The sequence below is a fragment of the Capricornis sumatraensis genome, chromosome 4, assembly GCF_032405125.1.
Source record: "Capricornis sumatraensis isolate serow.1 chromosome 4, serow.2, whole genome shotgun sequence".
Lineage (NCBI taxonomy): Eukaryota > Metazoa > Chordata > Mammalia > Artiodactyla > Bovidae > Capricornis > Capricornis sumatraensis.
Window position 1 is genome coordinate 109,184,907 of NC_091072.1, and position 24,730 is coordinate 109,209,636.

Genomic DNA, 24,730 nt, shown 5'->3' on the forward strand with positions numbered 1-24,730 from the left:
TTCATGATCCAAAGCAAAATCATCTCCTTAGAATTTTCTGTCTTGGAATTTAACTTGCTTTGTTCAGTTCAGTTCAGTTCAGTTCAGTTGCTCAGTCGTGTCCGACTCTTTGCGACCCCATGAATCCCAGCACCCCAGGCCTCCCTGTCCATCACCAACTCCTGGAGTTCACTCAGACTCATGTCCATCGAGTCAGTGATGCCATCTAGCCATCTCATCCTCTGTCGTCCCCTTCTCCTCCTGCCCCCAATCCCTCCCAGCATCAAAGTCTTTTCCAATGAGTCAACTCTTCGCATGAGATGGCCATAGTACTGGAGTTTCAGCTTTAGCATCATTCCCTCCAAAGAAATCCCAGGGCTGATCTCCTTCAGAATGGACTGGTTGGATCTCCTAGCAGTCCAAGGGACTCTCAAGAGTCTTCTCCAACTTGCTTTGTTAGATAACCTTTTTGTAAAGAAAAAAAGAAAGCCTGAGTAAATATATATTGTTTAGTTGTTTGTTTTTGAACCTGGTGAATTTCTGGGTTTTACTTTTTTCACTGAACTTTGTATATTCAAGATTCTTCCATGTTATTGCATTTAGCTACAGTCGATTCATTTTCACTTTTGTATATTATTCCATTATGTGAACATACCTCAATTGATCATTTCTCTTATCAGTACATGTAAATGCACATATAGATCTTGTGCTTGTGCTCGGTCGAGTCCATCTTATTGCGACCCCACAGACTGTACCCCGCCAGGTTCCACTGTCCATGAGATTTTCTGGGCAAGAACACTGGAGTGGGTTGCCATTTCCTTCTCCAGAGGATCTTCTGGACCCAGGGATGAAACTTGCTTCTCTTGCGTCTCCTGTATCAGCAGGCAGATTCTTTTACCACTGTGCCGTCTGGGCTGTATGTAGGCATCTATGTATTATTTATCAATCCTTATGTTTGTGTATATATAGATAGATAGGTAGATACATAGCTACCTGTCTACCTATATATATATCATATATGATATATATATATAGACAGAGAGAGAGAGATTGCGAGAGATGAGTTGTTGCAGAGCTTTTCCATTATAAACACAGCTGCTAACATCTTTCGCATATATCCTTGCTTTCATGTACATAAGTATCACTTGTGTATACTCCTAAGCTTTACTAGTAAATACCCGTTTTCCTAAATGGTTGTCCCAGTTTAGACTCACCAGTAATGGAAAGAATTCCCATTGATTCACATCTTCTTCATTTAGTTGGTATTATTAGACTTCTTGGGCTTCCCTAGTGGCTCAGTGGTAAAGAATCCATCTGCCAATGTAGGAGACACCAGAGGCAGGTTCAGTACCTGGGTTGGGATGATCCCTTAGAGAAGGAAATGACAACTGACTCCAGTAATCTTGCCTAGGAAATCCCATGGACAGAAAAGCCTGGCAGGTGACAATCCATGGAACCGCAAAAGAGTCAGACAGGGCTTAGCAAAACAACAACAAATCAGACCTCCTGCTTTTTGTTAATCTCAACCACAGCATTTAAAACAGAATAAAACCTTTTGTCAAAGTTGATGGATCTGGTTCCAAACTGAAGCTCTTGCAGCACTTGGCCATGAGAAACTGACTGCCCACATGGCAGCTCCCACTTGTCCCTGCCTCATCAGGTGGAAGCAGCGTCACAGTTCCTGACAGTCTTATTGATGGCGGTGGGTTAGTAACTCAGTCCGATTCTTGTGACTCCATGGGCTGTCGCCGGCCAGGTTCCTCTGTCCATGGGATTCCCCAGGCAAGAATACTGGAGTGGATTGCCCCTTCCTTCTCCAGAGGCTCTTCCCAACTAAGGGATAGAACCTGGGTCTCCTTCATTTCAGGCTTACCAACTGAGCCACCAGGGAAGCCCTGCTGGTCTTATTGGCAGCTGTCTCATTTTGTATACATTGCAATGTATACCAATTGACACTTCAAAGTGATCTCAGCTATATCCAGTCTGGGCATTCAGTTCAGCTCAATCGCTCAGTTGTGTCCGACTCCTTGTGACCCCATGAACTGCAGCATGCCAGGCCTCCCTGTCCATCACCAACTCCAGGAGTCCACCCAAACCCATGTCCATTGAGTCGGTGATGCCATCCAACCATTTCATCTTCTATTGTCCCCTTCTCCTCGTGCCCTCAATCTTTCCCAGCATCAGGGTCTTTTCAAATGAGTCAGCTCTTCGCATCAGGTGGCCAAAGCATTGGAGTTTCAGCTTCAAAATCAGTCCTACCAATGAACACCCAGGACTGATCTCCTTTTAGAAACTCATGATATTTTGATAACACATGCTCTTTTTTCTTCCTTTCTTTTCAAATAGATTTTTCATAAACCTCAACCACAAAACTTTGATGTAGAAAAGCAGCTGTGTAATCTTTTTTTGTATGTTTTTTAAAAACATTTTTTCTTAGTAAAAATAAACCTAGTTTTATATGTTAAAACTGTTCACATTTGTGTATATTAACTTCCTAAGAAAATACAAATTTAAAAGTCAGTTGGTATCTACCAATATCTTCCAGAGACGTTATCTGAAAAACTGAGTTGAGAACAAGGAGATCTCAATCCTCACTTAACACTCATTCACTGAATGATCTGTGATCTCCCTAGGTGTAGAATTCCTCACCAGCAAAACAAAAATGACACCCTGCCAGCCTTACGGGCTATTGTGAGTTAAATGATACAATGCAGTCACTCACCCATTCCACTTCCACTGAAGTCCTATGTTGGATTATAGTATTTTTACCATGTGTTTTGGGAAAACAAAAACATGTAAGAATTGTTTCCCATCCACCCCCTACCCCTGGAGTTGGCAAAGTATTATAGCAGAGATAATGCTGAAAATGACAGAATTTTATGAAGGTATAATGTTATATGATCATGGTGGTTATAATGAAGATTATATGAAAGTTGTAAAAAAAAAAACTGGAGCAAAACAATACTGAGAACCCCTTTAAGAAGATATTTCAAAGCTTTCTCTCTCTTCTAACCATACCAAAGGCATTCTATAGATTTTTTTTAATGAATATGCATGCAAGCTAAGTCACTCCAATCATGTCTGACTCTTTGCGACTCTATGGACTGTACCTATGAGGCTCCTCTGTCCATGGGATTCTCCAGGCAGGCATACTGAAGTGAGTTGCCACTTCCTCCTCCAGGGGATCTTCCCAACCCAGGGATTGAACTGATCCCTTGTCTCCTACATTGGCAGGCAGGTTCTTTACCACTAGCGCCACCTGGGAAGGTCAAAAATGAGTATATTTTTTGCTAATTGCAGTATTCTGATAAAAGTTTAATACAAAGAAACTATAAATTTTATAATGAAAAGCACCTGAAGCCAGAAAATCTAAGCTGCAATAAGCACACAGCTGTAACTTGGGATCCCTTTAATTTGTCAGTTTCCCAAACTATTCTGAGCTCAGAGACTTTCCTCCCCACTTCATCCCACTTTCCTTATCAGTTCCTACTCAGTTCACTTCTGTGGGAATGGGATCCCTGTTTCTCCATAGTGAGAGATATCATTGCCCTGCTGTTTAATTCTGCTAAAATATAGGGAATTACCACTCACAAATGGCTAGGGGAAAAAAAAAAATCCCTAGCCAAGAGGGTCTGGAGATGAAGCCGAATCAATTGCAAGCCTGTCTTCTTAGTGAACTAGAAAGTGAAAATAGGCATGATGGCAGTACTAGGGAGGAGTCATTCCTTTTCCCTTTCCTAAGCCAGTGAATGGTTTAGGTTTAGCAGTTTCTAGGCTGGAAGGGCTGAAGTAGAGAGGCATATATGCTCTTGCAGTTTCAGATAAAGATGTATAAGAATTTCACAATGTAACCCATTACATTGGAGGAGCTCATCTCTCCCTGCCTGGAATACACAGTAGGTTTTGTTAGAGGACTAGAGACAGCTTTCTCACAGGCTGTGTCCTGGCTCTGAACACAGCACTAACAAACCTCCACCCCTTCACTCAGTGCCTCCATGGAAACCAGGAGAGTCAATCTGTTATCTCCCTATATGGCTGCGTGGTTTGTTTGTTTTTCCTGTCTTTTGTATTAGGAAGCAAATTAGAATTATTAAAGAGAAGGAAAGTACAAAGCTCTCAGCATAGACACTGAGAAGGGGTAAAGAGTCCCCAGCTGCGTCGTTTTTTTGTTTTTAACCAATCCTGTGTTAGGGGAGTTTCCTCCATTGGTATGAATACTTGTGGGAGCTATTACAGTAATTACAATAAATACTAGAGCCTATGGAGTGCTTTTTTTTTTTTGCCTTTGCTTCTTTTATTAAAACATTTAAAAAATTTTTATTAGAGTTTATGGGCTTCCCAAGAGGTGCTAGTGATAAAGAACCTACTTGCCAATGCAGGTTAGACGTAAGAGATGGGGATTTGATCCCTGAGTAGGAAAGATTCCCTGGAGAAGGGCATGGCAACCCACTCCAGTATTCTTGCCTGGAGAATCCCATGGACAGGGGTGGTGAAGGTCTCAGGTATGGTAAAATAGGAGGAGTTTTGGTGATTAATAGCTACCACCAGTGTTTACTACTCTTCTGCGCTATCTCAGTAAAACCTCTCAAGAGCCCTTTGACATAAGGCCATTATCGAATTCTTGTTCTTATGCTCATTCTCAGTCTTATTCCATAGATAAAGAAGCAAAGTCGGATTGAATGGTTAAAAGCCTTTGGCTGGAGTCAGGTAGAACTGGTTTGAAAATCACTGCTATCACTCACTGACCTTAAGTAAGTCATTTCACTCCCTTGTCCCTTTGTTACTTGATATATAATACTGGTATAATTACAAAGTAGGGCCTAACACTTGTTCAACATATATTAGATGTTTGGACTGTGCAAAGTACGCGACATGAATTCACTTAGATTTTCACAATCTATGTGGTAAGTAAAATCATTATCTACACTTTGTAGAGGAAACTGGGAGTTTAAATAACTTGTCCGAGTTTACACAGATAGGTGGTATGTATGGAGCCACAGTTGGAATTCAGGGACAGTAACAGTTTCCTAGTACATTTTTGTGAGGATTAAATAATATATTATTATAGCCTATGTAGAAGTAAATATATGCCAGAGCAGCACAAAAGATGAGAGGGGATGTAAGCAGAACTGCACTGTGATAAGTTTCTTATATTATGCATGAAGCAATGTAACAGTAACTCCAGGTAGACTCGATAAATTAAGAATTCATATTGTAACCCCTGGAGCAACCACTAAAGACAAAGTACAGAAGTATATCATGCCATTATTATACCATGACGTCAGAAAAAGCTAATGGGGGACATATAATGAAATAGTGAAACACTTATCTAATCCAAAAGAAAGGAGGAAAGGAAGAACAAAGAAACAAAATATAAATAGAAAACAAATAGCAAGATGGTGGACTTAAATCTAACTATGGCAGTAATTACTAAATTAAACTAAGCACTAAAAACGCAGAGGTCATCAAACTAGGTAAAAAATTCATGCCCATCTATATGCTACTTTAAAGAGACATACTTTAAATACAAAGAGACAGACAAATTGGACATGTTGAAAGGAAAAAGAATATGAAAATTAGTGTGGTTCATATCAAAGTAGACTTCAAGGATTACCAGAAAGGATTATAAGAAAGAAAGAAATTTTACAATAATAAAAGGCTGAACTCATTAGAGCATAACTCATTAGAGCATAACAATTCTAAGAATTTGCCTCAAATAATAGAGCTTCAAAACACATGAAAGCAACAACTGACAGAATTAAAGGGAGAAATATACAAATCCACAATTATAGCTTGACAGTCCTCTTTGTTAACTCTGTAGCCTTTGTAACTGACAGAAAATGCAAAGAAAAAAAAAATCAGTAAGGATATGGAAGATTAGAATAACATTATGAACCAACTTGATCTAACTGACATTTATCCAGTGCCACATATAATAACTGTAAAACACACATTCTTTCAAGTGCAAATGGAGCACTCATCAAGATAGGCTGTATGCCTAGGACAAAACAAGCCTCAAAAAATTTCAAAGAATAATCCAGTGCATGAGGGTGGAATGAGGATGAGAGTTAGCTATGTATCTCATAATCTATGGTTCTATGAATGCTACTCAGACATAACAAATTCTCTAGCAGCTTCTTCCTGGTTTAGCAATATTACTCGCTTATTAGGTTTTCAGAGATCTTATCAAGATTAAGACCTAACTCCCCTAAAGAATCGAATTATTTAAATAGCAACTACAAAGAAAAGAACTTGAATTTAGTCTCTCTTTTCTCGGGTTCTGAAGTTTTCTCTTCTCAAAAAATGCAGTTTTCCACCTGAAATTTGGCACCATATGATTTAGACTCTATCACATCTGTTACTTATAATTTTCTAAAATAATATCAGTTGCCACCAAGGACAAAGAATTTTTGCAAAAGATAATCTGTTGATTAGGGATCCTCTCTGTAGAGCTCTTGTTACTCAGCTCAGTCCTAGAGAGAAGGGAAACACTGATGATCACCTTTAAAAAGATGCTCTATGTGTACATTGGTTACGAATATCTCAAGAAGGAATACTTAGATAAGAACACTTTGAAAATAGAATATAGTAGGAGTTCCTAAACTGGGTTCTGTTGGCCTGACTAGGAGAACTTGCCTGAAAATGTGCTGATGACATTGTCCTGAAGAAATAGCTGATCATAACTTTCCTTAGGTTCTCAAGGAATAGGAGCCTTAACCCCTAGAATGCTAAAAGAATGTATCTCTCTTTTTTTTTTAAGTTGCTGGAAGCATTTTCATACTTTACCTTTACAAAAGACTCAAAACTGCATTTCTACTTTTCATCTATAGTATAGAATCATGCCCCCCAAACATCATGTGCTCATTGGTTTCACTCAACTCTTCTTCAGGGTCCATTTATTTACATCTTGCAAAATAAAACTTTGGAGACACCTGTTGGGGAAAATGTGGGCTTAGAATATTGACTTGTTCTTTTTTCCCTTTATTTCAAATACATACCAAGCCTGTGCTGCTATGAGATTCTTTGGGGTGCTATGGAGACTGCCATCAATACTGAGAACCCTGATCCAATGGGACCTATGCAGTTGAGAGCATCTGCATGAGGTCATTTGGGCCCAAATCTGGACTCAGAACAGCCCATCTCTCACTAGCAATTGGACTTTAGGGGGAAAAAATCATAAAATGTGTTTGAGCCTTGGTTTAGAGATTTCATCTGTGAAATGGAGCAGAGTAGTAACTACTATCACATGTGATTTTTAGATTCTTTTGAACACTTTTATATTACTACTATTTTGGGTGGGGGTGGGGGGACTTGATGTGTGTATTTGATCCAGACCCATCCTCCTTTCTTGCTACCTTTGCCTCTTGGCCCCCCGACTCATTTTACCTCAGCCCCACTGCCATTCTTTTTCGTGCCTCAAATAACCCAAACTCATTTCCACTTGAGATTCCTGGCATCTGCTGTTTCTTCTGATGAGAGGTGCTTCACAGCTTTTCTGCTTTTCTTTTGCTCACTCTTTCTTATGCTTGGATTTCAGCTCATACACATTCCCTTAGAATTTTTTTGACCATTCACCATGACCATATACATTTACTATGATCTTTCTCTTATTGTTTTCTTAGTACTCATCATTAATAACATTTTTCTAGCTTGCTTTTTAAAAAATTCATTTTTCCTCATCAGGACTTGTTGAGGGTTGTGATCCCTGGACTCAGGACAGTATCCATCAGAGGAAAGAGCTCATTGATATGTATTTGTTGACTAAATGAACCAAAGAAACTCAAAAGTTCGAAAAGGGCGTAGACTAGCGATGGTACAGATTAAAAACTCATCAGCGTTAGCAATTTGGTTTTATACAGTTGTTACTTATAACATCTACATTTCACAAGAGGGGATGTGTGTTTATATTTGCATAATAAAACTCGGCAAAAAAACGTAATTGGTCTAGAACAATAGTCCCATATCAAAGGTGAGCTCAGATTCCAATTATGCAAAATAGAAAATCTCTCTTCCCCACCCACAAGGTTTACAAAAAATTCTTAGGTGGTTTTCCCCCTGGCTAACTGTGACATCTATTAAAACAACAGAAGGTTACAGTTACTTGAGAGTGTTGCAGACCTGTGCTTCAGAGGGGAAAGTTGTTTCCACCTGGAGCACTTGTAAACGTTGGATTGGCCTCTGATGGACAGGTAAGATAAAATGGGTAAATGGGCAGGGGGGTGGGCTGGGAAGGAAGCATTATAGGCGGATGGAGTCCCCCGTAATTTCCACCAGAGCCATCAAAACCATCCCAAATAAATCTTCAAGCTAAACAAGAGAGCTGGACTTGCTCTCTAAGTGCACCAGCCTCAAACATGTCCACAAGCTTCTGTTTTGGAATTGTTACTTTATCCAGGTGTGGAGGGAAGACTATAGCATGGATTCAATTGCCTCCTCTTAAAGGAGTGGTGGTAAATAAGGTGGAATGAGGAGCCTGAGTGCCAGGGCCAAGGCCTGTGCCTTTAAGATCTCTAAGTCGAGGAGGTATGTATGTGTAGGGCAGGGGGCGGTCATTGAATGACTATCAAGAAAATGATTTGAAAGGAAAGACCAGAGTGAAGGCTGTTAATAGTTCAGGCAAGAAAAGCAACACAGGCTCCAGAATCAGGGAAGAAATATAAGAAGAATATTTTTTTTTAAGAAAGAAATATGAACAAGTGTTGTACAGATCAGAGGTGCCCAGTCGGGTTGTGTGGGCCCATGGGCCACAACTTATGCCGGGTAGGGTGGGGGTTCATGGGTTTGTTCTAATGGTTTTGGCCCATAGTATACAAATATTCTGTGCCACTTCAAAATAATAGCCCGTGGTGTCTACTGGCCATATCATGAAAGAGAAATAATGAAGGCACTGTATCTTTTAAAAAAAATCCCCTTTTGTAGCACTTCCTTAAAAACAGCTACTTAATGCAACTCTGTCAGTGAGCTCCTGACAGTTCTGTCCTAACGATTCTGATATTAATGAAAGAACTTGGTAAAGGGCTGAAGTGTCTTCCTGGTAAGTGGTTTCGTTTATGCTTTTCAAAACTCCTTGAAGTAACTATTAATTTTCTTTTTTTGACCTGATGAGTGTTTTTCATTGACTGCCTATTCTTGTACAAGACATATGAATTGACTGAAGTGATCGATAATGTTTTCAAGCTTTTTTTCTTCCATTTGGGTTTGCTATTTTAAAGAGTCATGATTGTTTGGGGGGATATTTTAGTCAAAGGGAGTAGTTTCATACAAGTATTTAATTCGAAGTACAGCACTCACCTAGGTAGGTATTTCCTTTGGAGTCATAATTAATTGAAAGTTATTGATATGGCCTTTAAAAAATACCTGTACTGGTAATATTCATTAGAAATCATAGTTCAGATTATTTATGGATTTTCTTTTTTTGTTGTTTTTGCTAAATTTTTCAACATCTTCCACATTGAGAAGCTGTATTTTTTCCAACCTTATTGAGATATAATTGGTGTATAACACTGTGTAAGGTGTACAATATGACGATTTGACACACATACAAATTGGGAAAGGATTACCACCATAAGATTAGTTAACACATTCATCACCTCCCATAGTTACCTTTTTTAAATGGCTTTTCTTCTCATGTTAGTTGCTCAGTCGTTTCCTGCTCCTTGCAACCCCATGGACTATAGCCCACCAGGCTTCTCAATCCATGGAATTCTCCAGGCAAGAGTGCTGGAGTGTGTTGCCATTCTCCTTTCCAGGGGATCTTCTCGACCAACCCAGGAATTGAAACTGGGTCTCCTGCATTGGCAGGCGGATTCTTATGGCTGAGCTCTTTTAAATGACGTAGTGATTTCAAAGAGCAGAACAGAATTTTGGTGTTTGACATATTATATTGATATGTTATGGATATGTTTAGTGATAGTATTAGATTGTATCATCTTATGCAAGGTTAAATATTAAAGAGAAAGCTCATTGTGTTTGGAGGATAAATTCTAAAAACTTGTATAAACAGTGTGGTTTGGTGTGCTAAATGAAATGGTAAGCAATGTAGATCCACCACCCGCTCTTTCTTATGTGGATTTGTTTGTTTTTTGTAGTGTATAGAACAGAAAGTTTTAAAACATTTAATGTGGGTCAGTATGATAACTATTTAAAACAAAACTTACTTACAGAGATAAGAACGTAGATGTAAAATTATAGACCAGGATTCTTAACGTAGGATTTTTAGAAAGTCTACAGGTGGGTTTCATAGAGTACATTTTATTTGTGAGGTAAATTCACATTTTATGAGAGAAAAAGCGTGTCTTTCACCAGATTTTCAGAAGTCTATACGATGCCAGAAAGTTAAAAAACAAAATCACTGTTATAAATGGACAGCCTGGCTAAGATTAAAAAGATTTTCATTTCCAGAACTTTTTAATACTTCCAGGAATTTTTAAATACTTGACGTACTTAAATATACTCAAATTATTTCTGTATTCTCATATGTTAAGTGGTTTGCATGGTTAACTGTTTAGCTATTTCATTTTTTTAATCTCTTTTTCTAACTGAAGTATATTTACTTTACAGTGTGTTAGTTTCAAGTGTAAAGCAAAGTGATTCAGCAATACATATTTAGCTATTTGAACATTTAAGAAATTTGGAGGACTTCCCTGGTGATCCAGTGGTTAATGCAGGGGGCCAGAGTTCAACCCCTGGTCAGGGAACTAGATCCCACATGCTGCAACTAAGACCCAGTGCAGCCAAATAAATAATAAATAGATATTTTTTACAAGAAATTTTGTAATGATAGAAAAGCGATCATAAATCTTCATAGGAAATTTTTGTAGAAAGGAAATTTGTACTCATCAAAATTCAGATGGTATTTTCGATTTATATAAAGTATAGGCAGAAAATAGTTTAAGTAGTCTTTTTTAATTCAGAGGCAAATTAAATAGAAACACTAATTTTGTTTTTTACATATTAATATTTTTCAGAATTGTCAATTTTTTAATGAAGCATGGTAAGTTGACATTTAAAAATCTTCTTTATTTTTCCTCATTAGATTAATAAGGATATGAGGTGGTTGCAAAACTGTTTAATTTTAGGTCTTAGAGACATGCTTTTGAAATTAAGAACATTTCATTTTTTAAATAATGAGCCAGATTCTGTTTGATAAACATACTTCCTCGATCCCTTTTTCTAAATCAGTCTTCTGCTATATAACTAACCCCTTGCTAAAAATTTATAGAATGAGCACTGGTTTTAGATGCTATATTGCAGAGCAGTGGATCTCAACCAGGCTTGATGTTGTCCTCCAGGGCATATTTGGCTATGTTTAAGATATTTTTGGTTGTCACCAGTGGGATTGACACTGGTATCTAGTGGGTAGAGACCAGGGATGCTGTTTTGCACCCAACAATGCACAGGACAACCCCCTACAAAAGAGACAGTCAACTAAAAATGCTAATAGGCTGTGCTGTGGTTGAGAAGCCCTCCTTTACATCAGCAAAATTAAGTTCAACTGGTAATTTCTTAACTCCAGAGTTCTGCCATTGTTCTAATAGGCTTGTGCTGAACAAGACAAGCTGGGTCAAGCATTTGAAGATGCCTTTGAAGTACTGAGGCAGCATTCAACTGGAGACTTTCAGTACTCCTCAGGTAAAGATGTCCGTCTCCTTCTGTTTGTACATCAAATGGCTTGTTGGTCACATAACACACACATGAGAATAATGACCTGAACAGAAAAGATCCTTTTTACCCAGCGCATCTAGGATCAGTTCTAAAGGCAGAAATCAAACAGGATTATCCACCTTAAACAATTTTTGTTAGGTTTTGTATATTACTGAAACATAACTGATTTATAATATTATATTAATTTCAGGTGTACAACATTGTGCTTCACTCCATTATAAGTCATTCTAAGATAATAGCTACAATTCTCTGTGCTGTACAACATATCTTGGTTGCTTATCTTTCTCATACATTGTAGTGTGTTTATCCCATACCACTGAATTGTCCTTCCCACCTTCCCTGTCCCTCTACATAGCCACAAGTTTGTTTTCTATGTCCTAGAATATCTTTCTGTTTTGTTTGTATTATTTTTTAGATTCCTCATATAAGTGATATCATCTAGCACTTGTCTTTGTCTGGCTAATCTCACTAAGCATAATGTTCTCTAGATATATACTTGTTGCAAATTGCAGAATTTCATTGTTTATGATTTAGTAATGTTCCACTGTATGTATATATCACATCCATTTGTCTGTTGATGGACACTTAGGTTGTTTCCCTGTCTTTACTATTGTAAATAGTGCTGCTGTGAACATTGGAATGCATGTATCTTTTTGAATTTAGTGTTTTCATTTTCTTCAGATATATATCTAGGAGTGGAATTGCTGAATCTTATGCTAGTTATTTTTTTGAGAATCCTCTATACTGTTTTTCATAGGGGCTGTACAGATTTGCATTCCCAAATTTGCATTCCCTTGTATACTAACAGTGTACAAGGGTTCCTTTTTTCCCCACATTCTCTCCAGAATTTATTGTTTGTAGACTTTTTGATGATGGTCCTTTTGACCTGTGTGAGATGATATCTCATTGTTTTGGTTTGCTTTTCTCTAATAATTAGCAATGTTGAGAATCTTTCCATGTGCCTATTGGCCATCTCTATGTGTTCTTTGGTGAAATGTCAGTTTAGGTCTTCTGCCCATTTTTTGATTGTTCTTTTTTTTATATTGAGCTCTTTATATATTTTGGAAAGTGACCTATTGTGAGTCACATCATTTGCAAATGTTTTCTCACATTCTGTAGGTTGTCTTTGTTTTGTCAATGGTTTCCTTTGCTGTACAAAATTTTTTAAGTTTAATTAGATCCCATTTGTTCGTGTGTGAGCATGCTAAGTCTTTTCAGTTGTGTCCAACTCTTTGAGACTCTATGGACTGTAGCCCACCAGTCTCCTCTGTCCATGGGATTCTCTAGTCAAGAATATTGGAGTGGGTTGCCTTGCCCTCCTTCAGGGGATCCTCCCAACCTAGGGATGGAACCCCCATCTCTTGTGACTCCTGCAATGGCAGGTGGGTTCTTTACCACTAGAACAATCTGGGAAGCCCCCCCCCCCATTTGTTTATTTTTTGCTTTTATTTCTTTTACATTAGGAGACAGATCTGCCTATTCTCTATGCTAAATAAATGTAGTGTCTCACATATAAAAATGCCGTAATCAATCACACAAGCATTTATCATCATACACACACACAAATATAAAATTTGACCTTGTCAGTTTCTTTCTCTGTTTTTAAATTAGATTACAAAAATTACCTGGCTTTTATCAACCACCGTTCTCATATCAGAGGAAATTCCAACAGCTATGGTGTGCAGCCTGCAGAGGAACCCATCTATAATTGGAGAACAGTCATAGTGAGTACTTTTACCAGGAGACTGTCATCCCTCAGTAACAAGCAAATTTCCTATTTACACCAGCCTTCTCTTAGTGTATGCTAGCTGAAATTGACTGAAAATTCTCACTTGGGGCCACTTGTGGTGCGAATTTGGCAGGCAAGTTGGGAGATCACCAATGCTGTCAAGAAGCTGAAACCAGCTTAAAGACAGCACTGACTGAAAATGCTCACTTGGGGCCACCTGAGGTGCGAATTTGTCAGGCAAGTTGGGGGATCATTAATGCTGTCAAGAAGGAAACTCCCCTTTATCATTGTTCTTCATCTGACTTCAGACAGGTCTGAATGATTCTATAAAGAGGAGGTATTTTAGGGTTCTCATGTCAATGCTTTCCTCAGTCCATCCAGAAAACTGCAGAAAAGCTATGGTTCCCCTAAAAACATTCCCTGTACTGGCTCTACCTACAATCTTGTATTAACCTGCTTTGTTTCTCGTCCCAAGCTCAGAGCTAGCTATGTCTATTGGACCAATTCATTTCTATTTTAGCACCTTCTGCAAATGGAAGTGTCCCTACCATCTCTTCCTTCCATGTATTTGTTTTGCATTGTTTTCTTTTCTTTTTTTTTAATTATTTTTATTTATTTTTTTGGCCACGTCATGGCATGTGGGATCTCATTTCCCCAACCAGGGACTGAGTCCATGCCCCCTGCTATGAAAGTGTAGAGTTCTAACCACTTGACTGCCATGGAATTCTCGGCATTGTTTTCTTGATGTACCCATTTTATCAAACAGTCTTAATATAGTACAGTATAAATATAAAGTAGCCTTCATTTTTTTTCAGTCATTACCTTCAACCATGCTATGTCAAATGTCCTTTTTCTGTCCCTGTAAATTGTACTGTCAGGGTCTCTCCAACAAGACATTTCTTTTAAGAGGAAGTTTTGGTTTTACTTTAACCTCTCTCACCTCCCCTTAGGGTTACCAGGTAAGTTATAGGATGCCTAATATTTTTAGTTGCTAGGGCAACCCTACTTCCTCTTTAGATTCTACCTGCAGCGTGCACTGCACAGCCTCTTGTGATTGGGAACTCGTCCCCTGCTGTATAGGGATGGCTCAAGTCTAGCCCCTTCGTCCCTGTCTTTTTGCCATATGTAATGGTAGAAGCTCAGACTGTTTCCTCCTGCCTCGTCTCTTGGCTCTGCCCTCCTGCAGCTGCCACCTGTCTCGCCTTGTCTCGCCTTGTCTAGATGGGCGTCCAGTTCAGGAATGGAAGTTTGTCTTCCCTTTTTGCTGGCATCTCCGTTTCTACTAGCGATTCTTTTGAATCTTTCTTACTGGTCATTTTTAGGGAAAGGAGGAAAGTAACCCACTCTCCTTTATCAGAAAGAAGGGAGAATTCAGAATGTCTCTCAATTCTGAGGATACATAGAATTCCTCGGTATCCTCTGTCCCTTGGCACTCTCTGTGTATGGGTTTGATGCTGGCTCTGCCCTGGGAGACAGCCACTGAAGGCAGTGCTTTTCAGAATTTGAGAGCTGTTGAACATTCTTTTTGCCCTCAGATTTTGACTTTGGCCACCAGTTGGTGGCCGCACAGAAAGTCCCATTTAACATCTTGATACATTATTTGTATAGAACAGTGCTGCGGACCTCTATTTTGAAGGAAATATTCATCAATCTCTGGAGAATGTCCCCGAAAACCAGCTGGTACAACCTGTTCTTCTCCAGCAAAAGGGAGGAAAAGGTATGTGGATACATCACCCCTTGCAAAAGAACCAAGTCTTTATCAAAGCAGCTTTTAGGGGATTTCATATCTGAGTTTGGAAATGACTTGCAAAATGTTCTTGTCTCACAACTGAGAATAACTTAACTCTGACAGACAAAAGACTCCAAGCTGTTTATTTTGAATGAGCTTTCCTTTTGCTTCATGGAGATGTTGTAAAGGTGCAAAGTGTCATTCCCTCAAATAAATCTGTGTTCAAGTATAGGGTATGAGGGGATTTCCCTGGTGGTTCAGTTCTTAAGACTGTACTGTCAATGCAGGGCTCACGTGTTTGATCCCTGATCAAGTAACTAAGATCCTGCATGCCATCCAGTGAGACCTAAAACAAACAGAATAGGGTGTAAAATACGGAGAACAAGCTACTGGTAACCAGCAGGGGGAGCGGATATATAAAGGTAGGGAATTAAGAGGTTACTATATATAAAGTAAGATACAAGGTACATTCTACAACACAGAGGATAAAGCCAGTATTTTATAATAGCTTTAATTGGCATATAGCCTTTAAAAATTGTTAATCATTATATTGTACACCTATAACTTATATAATATTGTACATCTTCTATGCTGCTACTGCTGCTGCTAAGTCGCTTCAGTCGTGTCCGACTCTGTGCGACCCCATAGACAGCAGCCCACCAGGCTCCCCTGTCCCTGGGATTCTCCAGGCAAGAACACTGAAGTGGGTTGCCATTTCCTTCTCCAATGCATGAAAGTGAAAAGTGAAAGTGAAGTCACTGAGTCGTGTCCAATTCTCAGTGACTCCATGGACTGCAGCCCATCAGGCTCCTCCGTCCATGGGATATTCCAGGCATCTTCTATACTTCAATTAAAAAAAAAAAGAATAAGGTATATAAATTTTAGGTATAGAAGGGGGAAGTTTTCCATAAATTGTCTTAGCAATCTTATTCCAGTAGTGAAGCCCTAGAGACAGAAATCATCTTCTCTATTAAGTTTTCCACAGAAAACAAGTTCCATATTAATAACTTCATTTCATAAATTTGAAATCCTGATTTCATAAATTGAAGGTGATCTCATCTAACAGGTAAGCAAAAAGTGTTAAAGCAGGATAATAACTTGTGTCGGCCAAGATGTGGGCCACACACACTCACATGCGTTTTTTTTTTTCATGTGCATTATTAAAGGGGGTATAAACTGGTACAGTTTTGTAAAGCAATTTAGCAATACCTCCCCAAATTTTAAATGTTTATATCTTTTGACTCTTAGTGATTCTATGACTCAGTGGTTGAGTGTGAACTCTGGGTTAATTATGTGAGCCTGGCCAAGTCATTTAACCTTCTGTACCATAGTATTCATATTCAAAAAATAAAGAAAAGCAAATAATAATAATTGTACACACATTGTAAGATTGCTGTAAAAATTAAGTTAGAAAACCCACATAAATCCCTGTGCTTATAGTCTAGTACTATGGATATTTCCTCAAATACCTTAGATGCTTATGTGTGTGTAAATATGTATTAGGATGTTCCTTGCAATGTTGTTTGTGATAGTATACACATACTAAATACAAAGACATGTAAGATGCATCAGAACTTTATACTGCAATTTAAACAATGATATCATAGCTAAAATTATTTTGTTTTTTAAATTTATATTTTTTATTGAGATGTAGTTGATTTATAATATTATATTAGTTTCAGGTTTACAACATACTGATTCAAAATTTTTATAGATTATACTCCATTTAAAATTATTATAAAATATTGGCTGTATTCCTTGTACTGCATAATATATCCTTGTAACTTATTTCATACATAGTAGTTTGCACCTGTTGATTCTCTATCCTAAGCTTGCTCTTCCCTCCTTCCCTCTCCCCACTGGTAACCACTAGTTTATTCTCTATATCTTTGAGTCTGTTTCTGTTTTGCTATATTTGTTAATTTTTAAACTTTAAAAATTTTTTTAGATTCCACATATAAGTGATAACATACAGTATTTATTTTTCTCTGTCTGACTTTTAATTTTATCGTAATACCCTCTAGGTCCATCTACTTTGTTGCAAATGGCAAAATTTTATTTTATTTTTTTGTGGATGAGTTATATTCAGATGTATATGTATATATATGTTCTTTATCCATTCATCTGTTTATTCACACTTAGGTTATATCCATATCTTGGCTATTATAAATAATGCTGCTATGAACATTGGGATGTATGTATCTTCAAATTACTGTTTTCATTTTCTTTGGATATACACCCAAGAGTGGGATTGCTGGGTCATATGGTGGTTCTTTTTTTTTTGCCACTCCATATGGCACGTGGGATCTTAGTTCCCCAACAAGGGATGGAACCTGAGCCCCCTGCATTGGAAGCACAGAGTCTTAACCACTGGACTGGCAGGGAAATCACTGGTAGTTCTTTTTTAAGCTTTTTGAAGAATTTCCACACTGCTTTTCACATGGCTCTACCAATTTGCATTCCCACCAACAGTGCATAAGTGCTCTTTTTTCTCTATATTCTTGCCAACACTTGTTATTTATGGTCTTTTAAAAAAATTATTGTTTGCTTATTTGGCTGTGCCAGGTCCTAGTTGCAGCATGTGGGGTCTAGTTCCCTGACCAGGGATCACATCTGGGCCCCCTATATTGGGAGCGCAAAGTCTTAGCCTCTATGTCAGTCATAGAGTCTTAGCCTCTGAACCACCAGGGAAGTCCCGTTTATCTTTTTGTTGATAGCCATTCTGATAGGGTGAGATGATATTCATTGTGATTCTGATTTGCATTTCTCTAATCAGTATCAATGTTGAGTATAAGAAGATTTTTATGTTCCTGTTGGGTCCATTTGTATGTCTTTGGAAAAATGTCTCTTCAGGTCTTCTGCCCATTTTCTTAATGGGATTGTTTATTTTTTGATATGGAGTTGCTTGAGCTATTTACATATTTTGGATATTAACCATTTATTCATATCATTTGCAAATATTTTCTCCCATTCAGTAGATTATTTTTTTGTTTTGTTGATTGTTTCCTTTGCTGTACAAAAGCATTTGAGTTTAATTAGGTCTCATTTGTTTATTTTTGTTCTTGTTTTCTTTGCCTTAGGAGATAGATAAAAATAAATATTGCTACACTTTTTGTCAAAGAGCATTCTTCCTATGTTTTCTTCTAGGGGTTTAATGGTTTCTGGTCTTACATTTGGTTTCTGGTCTTACATTTAAGTCTTTAGTCCATTTTGAGTTTATTTTTATAAATCTGTGAGAAAATGTTCTAAAAGTGAAATCGTTCAGTCATGTCCGACTCTTTGTGACCCCATGGACGGTAGCCCACCAGGCTCCTCTGTCCATGGGATTCTCCAGGCAAGAATACTGGAGTGGGATGCCATTTTATTCTTTTACATGTTCATACTTAAAATTATTTTAAGTGAATATTTTTTGAGATAACTAGTTTTATTCCTATAAAACAGTATACTGTATCCTAGAATTATAAAATCTAACTATGCAGTAATACTCTAATCCAGAAAGGAATAATGTATGATATCACAGAAGTAAAGCAAATCTCCTGAACATTACTATTAAATATTGAATAATGGCAGTAATTTAATATTAGGACAATAATGCTTCTACCTCTGTCACCTATTCTTTTTTTTTTTAAACAAACCAACTAAGTCCAGAGTATGATGCCTATATATTTTCACTGATGTTTTGGGCTGTGGATCTTTGCAATTAGGGAAAATACAATTTACTATTTTCTGTTTTTAGAGTTGTCATCCACCTGAAGTTGTGATACATTTTAAACAATGAAATTTCAAAATACTTCAAGAATTCATTATTGGGAGACTGAGCGACTTCACTTTCTTTCTTTCTATAGTTCCTTTTGGAGAAGGAAATGGCAACCCACTCCAGTGTCCAGTGGAGAATCCCATGGACAGAGGAGCCTGGTGGGGCTGCAGTCTATGGGGTTGCAAACAGTCAGAGATGACTAAGCAACTATCACACACACACACACGCAAATAGAACATATATAATTATTAAAATGCAAAAGGGCATACTTTAAGTATTGAAGAAGAATGAGCTCTGAATACCATTTTGGTTTGGGTTTTAATCCTTTGTAGTTCCATAATTCAAGAGTAATAATGCTCATGAAAATTTCAGACGATTCAGAAGTATGTGAAGAATGAGTGAAAAAAATGTTCTTTCTTCCCATGCTATCCCCGAGAAGTAACTGTTGTCAACACTTTAGCATTTCCTTTATCTATAGCTAGTCTCTATATTGGAGAAGGCGATGGCACCCCACTCCAGTACTCTTGCCTGGAAAACCCCATGGACGGGGGAGCCTGGTAGGCTGCAGTCCATGGGGTCGCTAAGAGTCGGGCACGACTTGAGCAACTTCACTTTCACTTTTCACTTTCATGTATTGGAGAAGGAAACGGCAACCCACTCCAGTATTCTTGCCTGGAGAATCCCAGGGGTGGGGGAGCCTGGTAGGCTGCTGTCTATGGGGTCGCACAGAGTCGGACACAACTGAAGTGACTTAGCAGCAACAGTCTCTATATGGTTCAATGATTTATTTAAGATATATTAGACACTGGAAAAAGTACAAAATACTATATCAATTTTCACTTTCCAAGGATAAAGTATTAGTTGCTTGGCTGTGTCTGACTCTTTGCAACCCCATAGATTGTAGCCTAGCAGGTTCCTCTGTCCGTGGGAGTTTTCAGGCAAGAATCCTGGAGTGTGTTGCCATGCCGTTCTCCAATATGCATATGATTATATATGCAAAAAATAAATTATTTTCTAAAGATATGCAGACTAGATTGGAGTTTTTACTTTCAGCTTGTGCTTTTGTTTGAATTTTTTTATCATATACCTTTATTTTCAAAACATGAAAGTTCAAACATCTTTTTTTTCAAAATCGAAAACAAACTTTAAAAGATGAGGATCCATTATAATTGATTTGACCATTGGATAAGAGCCAGAGAGCTTGTTTAAGTCTGTGACTTTAATTCATAATGTGTTTTTTGGTAAGTCCCTTTCATTTCTCAATTCATAAACTCAAGATAATATAACACAAAAGATAATCTTTGAGGCTTTTGGATGAATAATGACTGATGTATGAGTCTTACACCCCAGAGACTGTTTAAAGCAGTTTGGGAATCCACTCTTCTACTTTCTCAAGGGGAAAATGGAATTCGGCCATGGAAATTTTAGCTACTGACAGATCTGGTGGACCATGATGTTTATAGGCCAATTCAGAAGTCATAAAACGGGTTGTCACATTTGTTCTCTAATCGTCCAAACAAGCAAAACTCACAGCAAATCTTCCCAAAGTTTCCTTTCTAGTTACTCTGAAATATAAAGGGCTGTGTTCCTAAAGAGATTAGAAGCTCTGGCAGTATCATTTTATTTCGCAGCAATGAAAAACATCACAATGCTCATTGTCATTTCTCATTAATAATGTCAGAATGTCATGAAGATATTTTGGCATTTCAACTTTGCTTTTTTTCTTTTTTTTTTCAAGTAATTATGCAGAACCACAGTTAGCATTTTTATATAAGTCTATTACTGATTTCACTTGTATTTGCACAACATTTTACAGAATGCATTCACCTTCTTTACCATATTTGACTTAACTTACTTGAATAAAGCTGCTTCAAATGAGTTGCCTTTTGGAAATGTCTTTTGAGACTTCTCCTTTAAACAAAACAACTATTTGTCTGTGTCAGGTGTTAGTTGCTCTGTGGCATGTGGGATCTTAGTTCCCTGACCAGGGATCGAACCCACATCCCCTGCTTTTGAAAGCCAGATTCTTAACCACCAGACCACAGAGGAAGTCCTGAAACTTCTCTTTAGAACCACTAAACTTTGTAGGACATTTTGCTCAGTCTTGTTCTGTAGACAGTTTAACATAAAACTGGAAGTCAAGATTTAACTGTAAAGAAAGACCACATGACAGATGAGAGACTAGGGTAAAGAGGCTCCATGCTTCCCTTTTCCAGTGAAGGACTACAAGATTTTGGACAACTTCCCCAACAAAGAAAGTTTCATCTGGAACTGCAATAGGCCAAGTCCCATAAAATGATACCATAAATACGTTCTAAGAGGGTGAATAGGAGGAAAACCAGTCCCAATGGAACTTTCAATTCTGTATTCACTCAACAAATCCTTCCTGAGAAGGTGCTCTGTGTAGAGCCATGGTGAAGTATGACGTTGTTTTCCTCTGTTTTAGGCAGGAAGAAGCTCCGACTGTTTGAATACCTTCATGAATCCCTATGTAATCCAGAGATGGCATCTTGTATTCAGTGGATAGATCAAACCAAAGGAATCTTTCAGTTTGTATCAAAAAACAAAGAAAAACTTGCCCAACTCTGGGGAAAAAGAAAAGGCAACCGGAAGACCATGACTTACCAGAAAATGGCCAGAGCACTGAGGAATTATGGAAGAACTGGGGAAATCATCAAAATCCGGAGAAAGCTAACTTACCAGTTCAGTGAGGCCATTCTCCAAAGACTGTCTGCACCTTACTTCTTGGAAAAAGAGATCTTCTATTCACAGTATGTTCAACCTGATCAAGGATATCTCAGTTTAAATAACTGGAATGCAAATTATAATTATACATATGCCAATTACCATGAGCTAAGTCACCCTGATTGCTAAATATACTCTTACATTTCATAATTTTGTGACATCAGAAGTCCCTACAAGTTTTAGGATTTTTCTCTAAAAGCAAATACTGAAGAAAAAAAAAAAAAAAAACCACTTCATGATTGCTATCTTTTATGACATAGCATATAATCTCTACTAACTTGGGGAGAAATTTTGCCAGCTCTTTAGAATGATTATCCCATTTGAAAGTATAGACTAAATGTCCTTCCTCTTATTAGTAACTATGCAATTATTTCTTTCTAGATTAATAATACCAGTGGAGACCATTTGATTTGCATATTGGTTAAACCTTATTTTCTTGTCATACACTCAGACCAAAAAAATAAAAAGAATCACTTCAGCATATGTCCAATAGCTTTAGCAACAGAACAAAAACTGATTGCCTGTGATGGTGTTCCTGCTAAATTATATTCAGGGCTTTAAAAATTTCAGTGGCTAAAACTAAAACTAGTATATGATCCAGCAATTCCACTCCTGGATATATACCCAAAGAAAATGAAAACACTGATTCAAAAAGATACACATTTTTTTTTTTTTGGCTGCACTGTGTGGCTTGTCAGATATCAGTTTCCCAACCAGGCCTTTGCAGTGACAATGCCAAATCCTAACCACTAGACTACCAGGGAACTCCCATAGTAACATTATTTACAATAGCCAAGATAATGGAAGCAACCTTCTAGCCAACAAGTGAATAAAAAAGATGTGGTATACACACACACACACACACACACACACACACACACACACACACACAGAATATTACTTGGCCAAAAAAGTGAAATCTTGCCATTTGCAACATGGATGAACCTAGAGGATATTAAGCTTACTGCAATAAGTCAGACAGAGAAAGACAAACACTATATGTTATCATTTATATGTTGAATCTAAAAATTGAAACAAATGAAAATAATGAAATAAAAGCAGACTTAAAGATATAGAGAACAAACTAGTTCTAAGATATAGAGAACAGTAGGGGGAGGGCTGGGGGGAGGGGAGCAAGATAGGCATAGAGGATTAAGAGGTACAGACTACTAAATATAAAACAGAAAAGATAGAAGAATGTAATGTACAGCCCAGGGAAGGTAGCCAACACTTTAATAGCTTTGAATAAAGTATAACCTAGAAAAATATTGAATCCCTATGTAGTACATCTGAAACTAATGTAAATCAACTATATTTCTATAAAATAAATAAAGATTTAAAAAATAAAAACTTCATTGGCTATCCTCTGCACCTCGGACCTCATGGTCTGTAATCCTTCGGCATGAAAGAAATGGTCTAAGGAAAATGTCACCTACAAACTCCAAAGCTTACATTTACCACAAATCATTTCCTTGCTTTTCTCTCTTGCTTTGGGTAGATCCAGGAGCTAAAGTTTCTTGCTCTCCTGCCGCTCAACCACAGGGAGGTGCTCTTGCACCATTAGTTCTCGAGCCCAACCCTGGATCATGATCTTTCCTTGAACTAGTCCGGCTAAAGCAGGCCGAAACAGTTGAAGCCAGAGGGTGGGGGGAAGGCTTTAATAAAAGATGGAAGCTTGCAAATAATAAACCCAGGAGTGGAGCCAGAATGTGGGCAGTCTTGCATGGAACCTGTCCCATAAGAAACTCCCAGAATAAACTCTGTTTTTCACTTGCTGCTTGGCAGGTTTTTTAAGTCACTTCAGTTGTGTCCGACTCTTTGTGACCCTATGGACTGTAGCCTGCTAGGCTCCTCTGTCCATGGGATTCTCCAGGCAAGAATACTGGGGTGGGTTGCCATGCCCTCCTCCAGGGATCTTCCCAGGTTCTTTACCACTCCCACCACCTGGAAAGCCATCTGTATTACCATGAAGCAAGAGAGCATCCTAGATTAAATGGACCATCTTCAGTCTGGGCCAAAAAGGCCTGGCCAGCAGGTCAAGAGCTCCTGGGAGCCTGCTGTGTTAGATCGGCAACACTACTGTGACCATATAGTGGCTGGTACTCTGCACTGTGTCTGGCATTCCCAGTTTCCCCTTTTCCTTTGCGCCCTCCCGGTGCCCTTTCTTCCTCAGAGAAAGAACATGGTAGATCCCAGGTGACTAAATGGAGACCAACTCAATATTGGCCATACCCACATGTAGTCTAGGTTTGTTATAGACAATGTTCTGTCTTCCCAAAATTCATGTTGAAACAATCCCCAATGTGATGGTCTTTAGGGGTAGGGTTTTGCAGAGGTGATTAGGTCATGAAGGAAATTTCTAATGAATGGGTTTAGTGCCCTCATAAAAGAGATGACAGAGAGTTCCCTTTCTGCTTCCACCCTGAGAGGATACTAGGGTGAACCAGGAGGCAAGCCCTCAGTAGACACTAAACCTGCCAGCACCTTGATGTTGGACTTCCCAGCTTCCCAAACTGTGAGAAATAAAGTCATGTTGTTTATAAGCCACCCAGTTTATAGTATTCTGTTAGAGCAGCCAGGACAGACTGAGAAAGTTTCGGTCAGTGCTAACGTCAAGGTAGGATTCAGTATTTACACCCAGTCTGCCTTTCTAATTTAGATGTGGATGGATTTTAAGGGCAGAAGGTATAAAAGAAAGAGGACCGCAGCACAAAAAGGGAGTGTGTGTTCTTTGTCAGGCAAGAACAGCGAGGTACCCCATGAATGCCTGAAATGTTCCACCTCAAGAGTTGTCAAGATTAGCCCTGACTTACCCAGGCCATGGACTCATCTAGCAAAGAGCTGAAAGCGGAAAAAGAATCCAGAGTGTCTGGGTGTTTTCAGTAGGGGGTCACATGATCAGAAACCCCAATATGGAGGGCCCATGCATATCTGAATGGTGATCTGATGAGCTCATCATTGGCACCAAAGAAATAGATGTGGTTCAAAATAAGATATTTGCAAATTGTGTAAAAGCAGAACTTTGTGCAGTATTTGGATCTGCTGTCAGAAGAAGTTTTATCCTTGGGGCTGTAGTGAAGATTCAAGTGCTAGTGAAGATTCTCTTTGATAAGCAAACCCATCCAGG

General features: G+C 38.3%; 1 protein-coding gene across 1 annotated transcript; it reads left to right on the forward strand.

The window, feature by feature from the left end:
- The first annotated feature begins 8,955 nt into the window (after positions 1-8,955).
- Positions 8,956-21,732, forward strand: SPIC (Spi-C transcription factor). The gene is made up of 6 exons (XM_068972212.1): positions 8,956-9,013; positions 10,947-10,972; positions 11,517-11,610; positions 13,255-13,367; positions 14,981-15,089; positions 21,305-21,732. Exons 2-6 carry the CDS (start codon positions 10,970-10,972, stop codon positions 21,730-21,732), a joined length of 747 nt encoding a protein of 248 aa, XP_068828313.1. The 5' UTR covers positions 8,956-9,013; positions 10,947-10,969.
- Positions 21,733-24,730: the final 2,998 nt, after the last annotated feature.

Excerpts from the sequence above, each read along its gene's own strand:
- SPIC (XM_068972212.1), top strand. Across the intron at positions 11,611-13,254 it reads AGACTTTCAGTACTCCTCAG|ATTACAAAAATTACCTGGCT; the intron begins GTAAAGATGTCC and ends TTTTTAAATTAG. Across the intron at positions 13,368-14,980 it reads ATAATTGGAGAACAGTCATA|AACAGTGCTGCGGACCTCTA; the intron begins GTGAGTACTTTT and ends TTATTTGTATAG.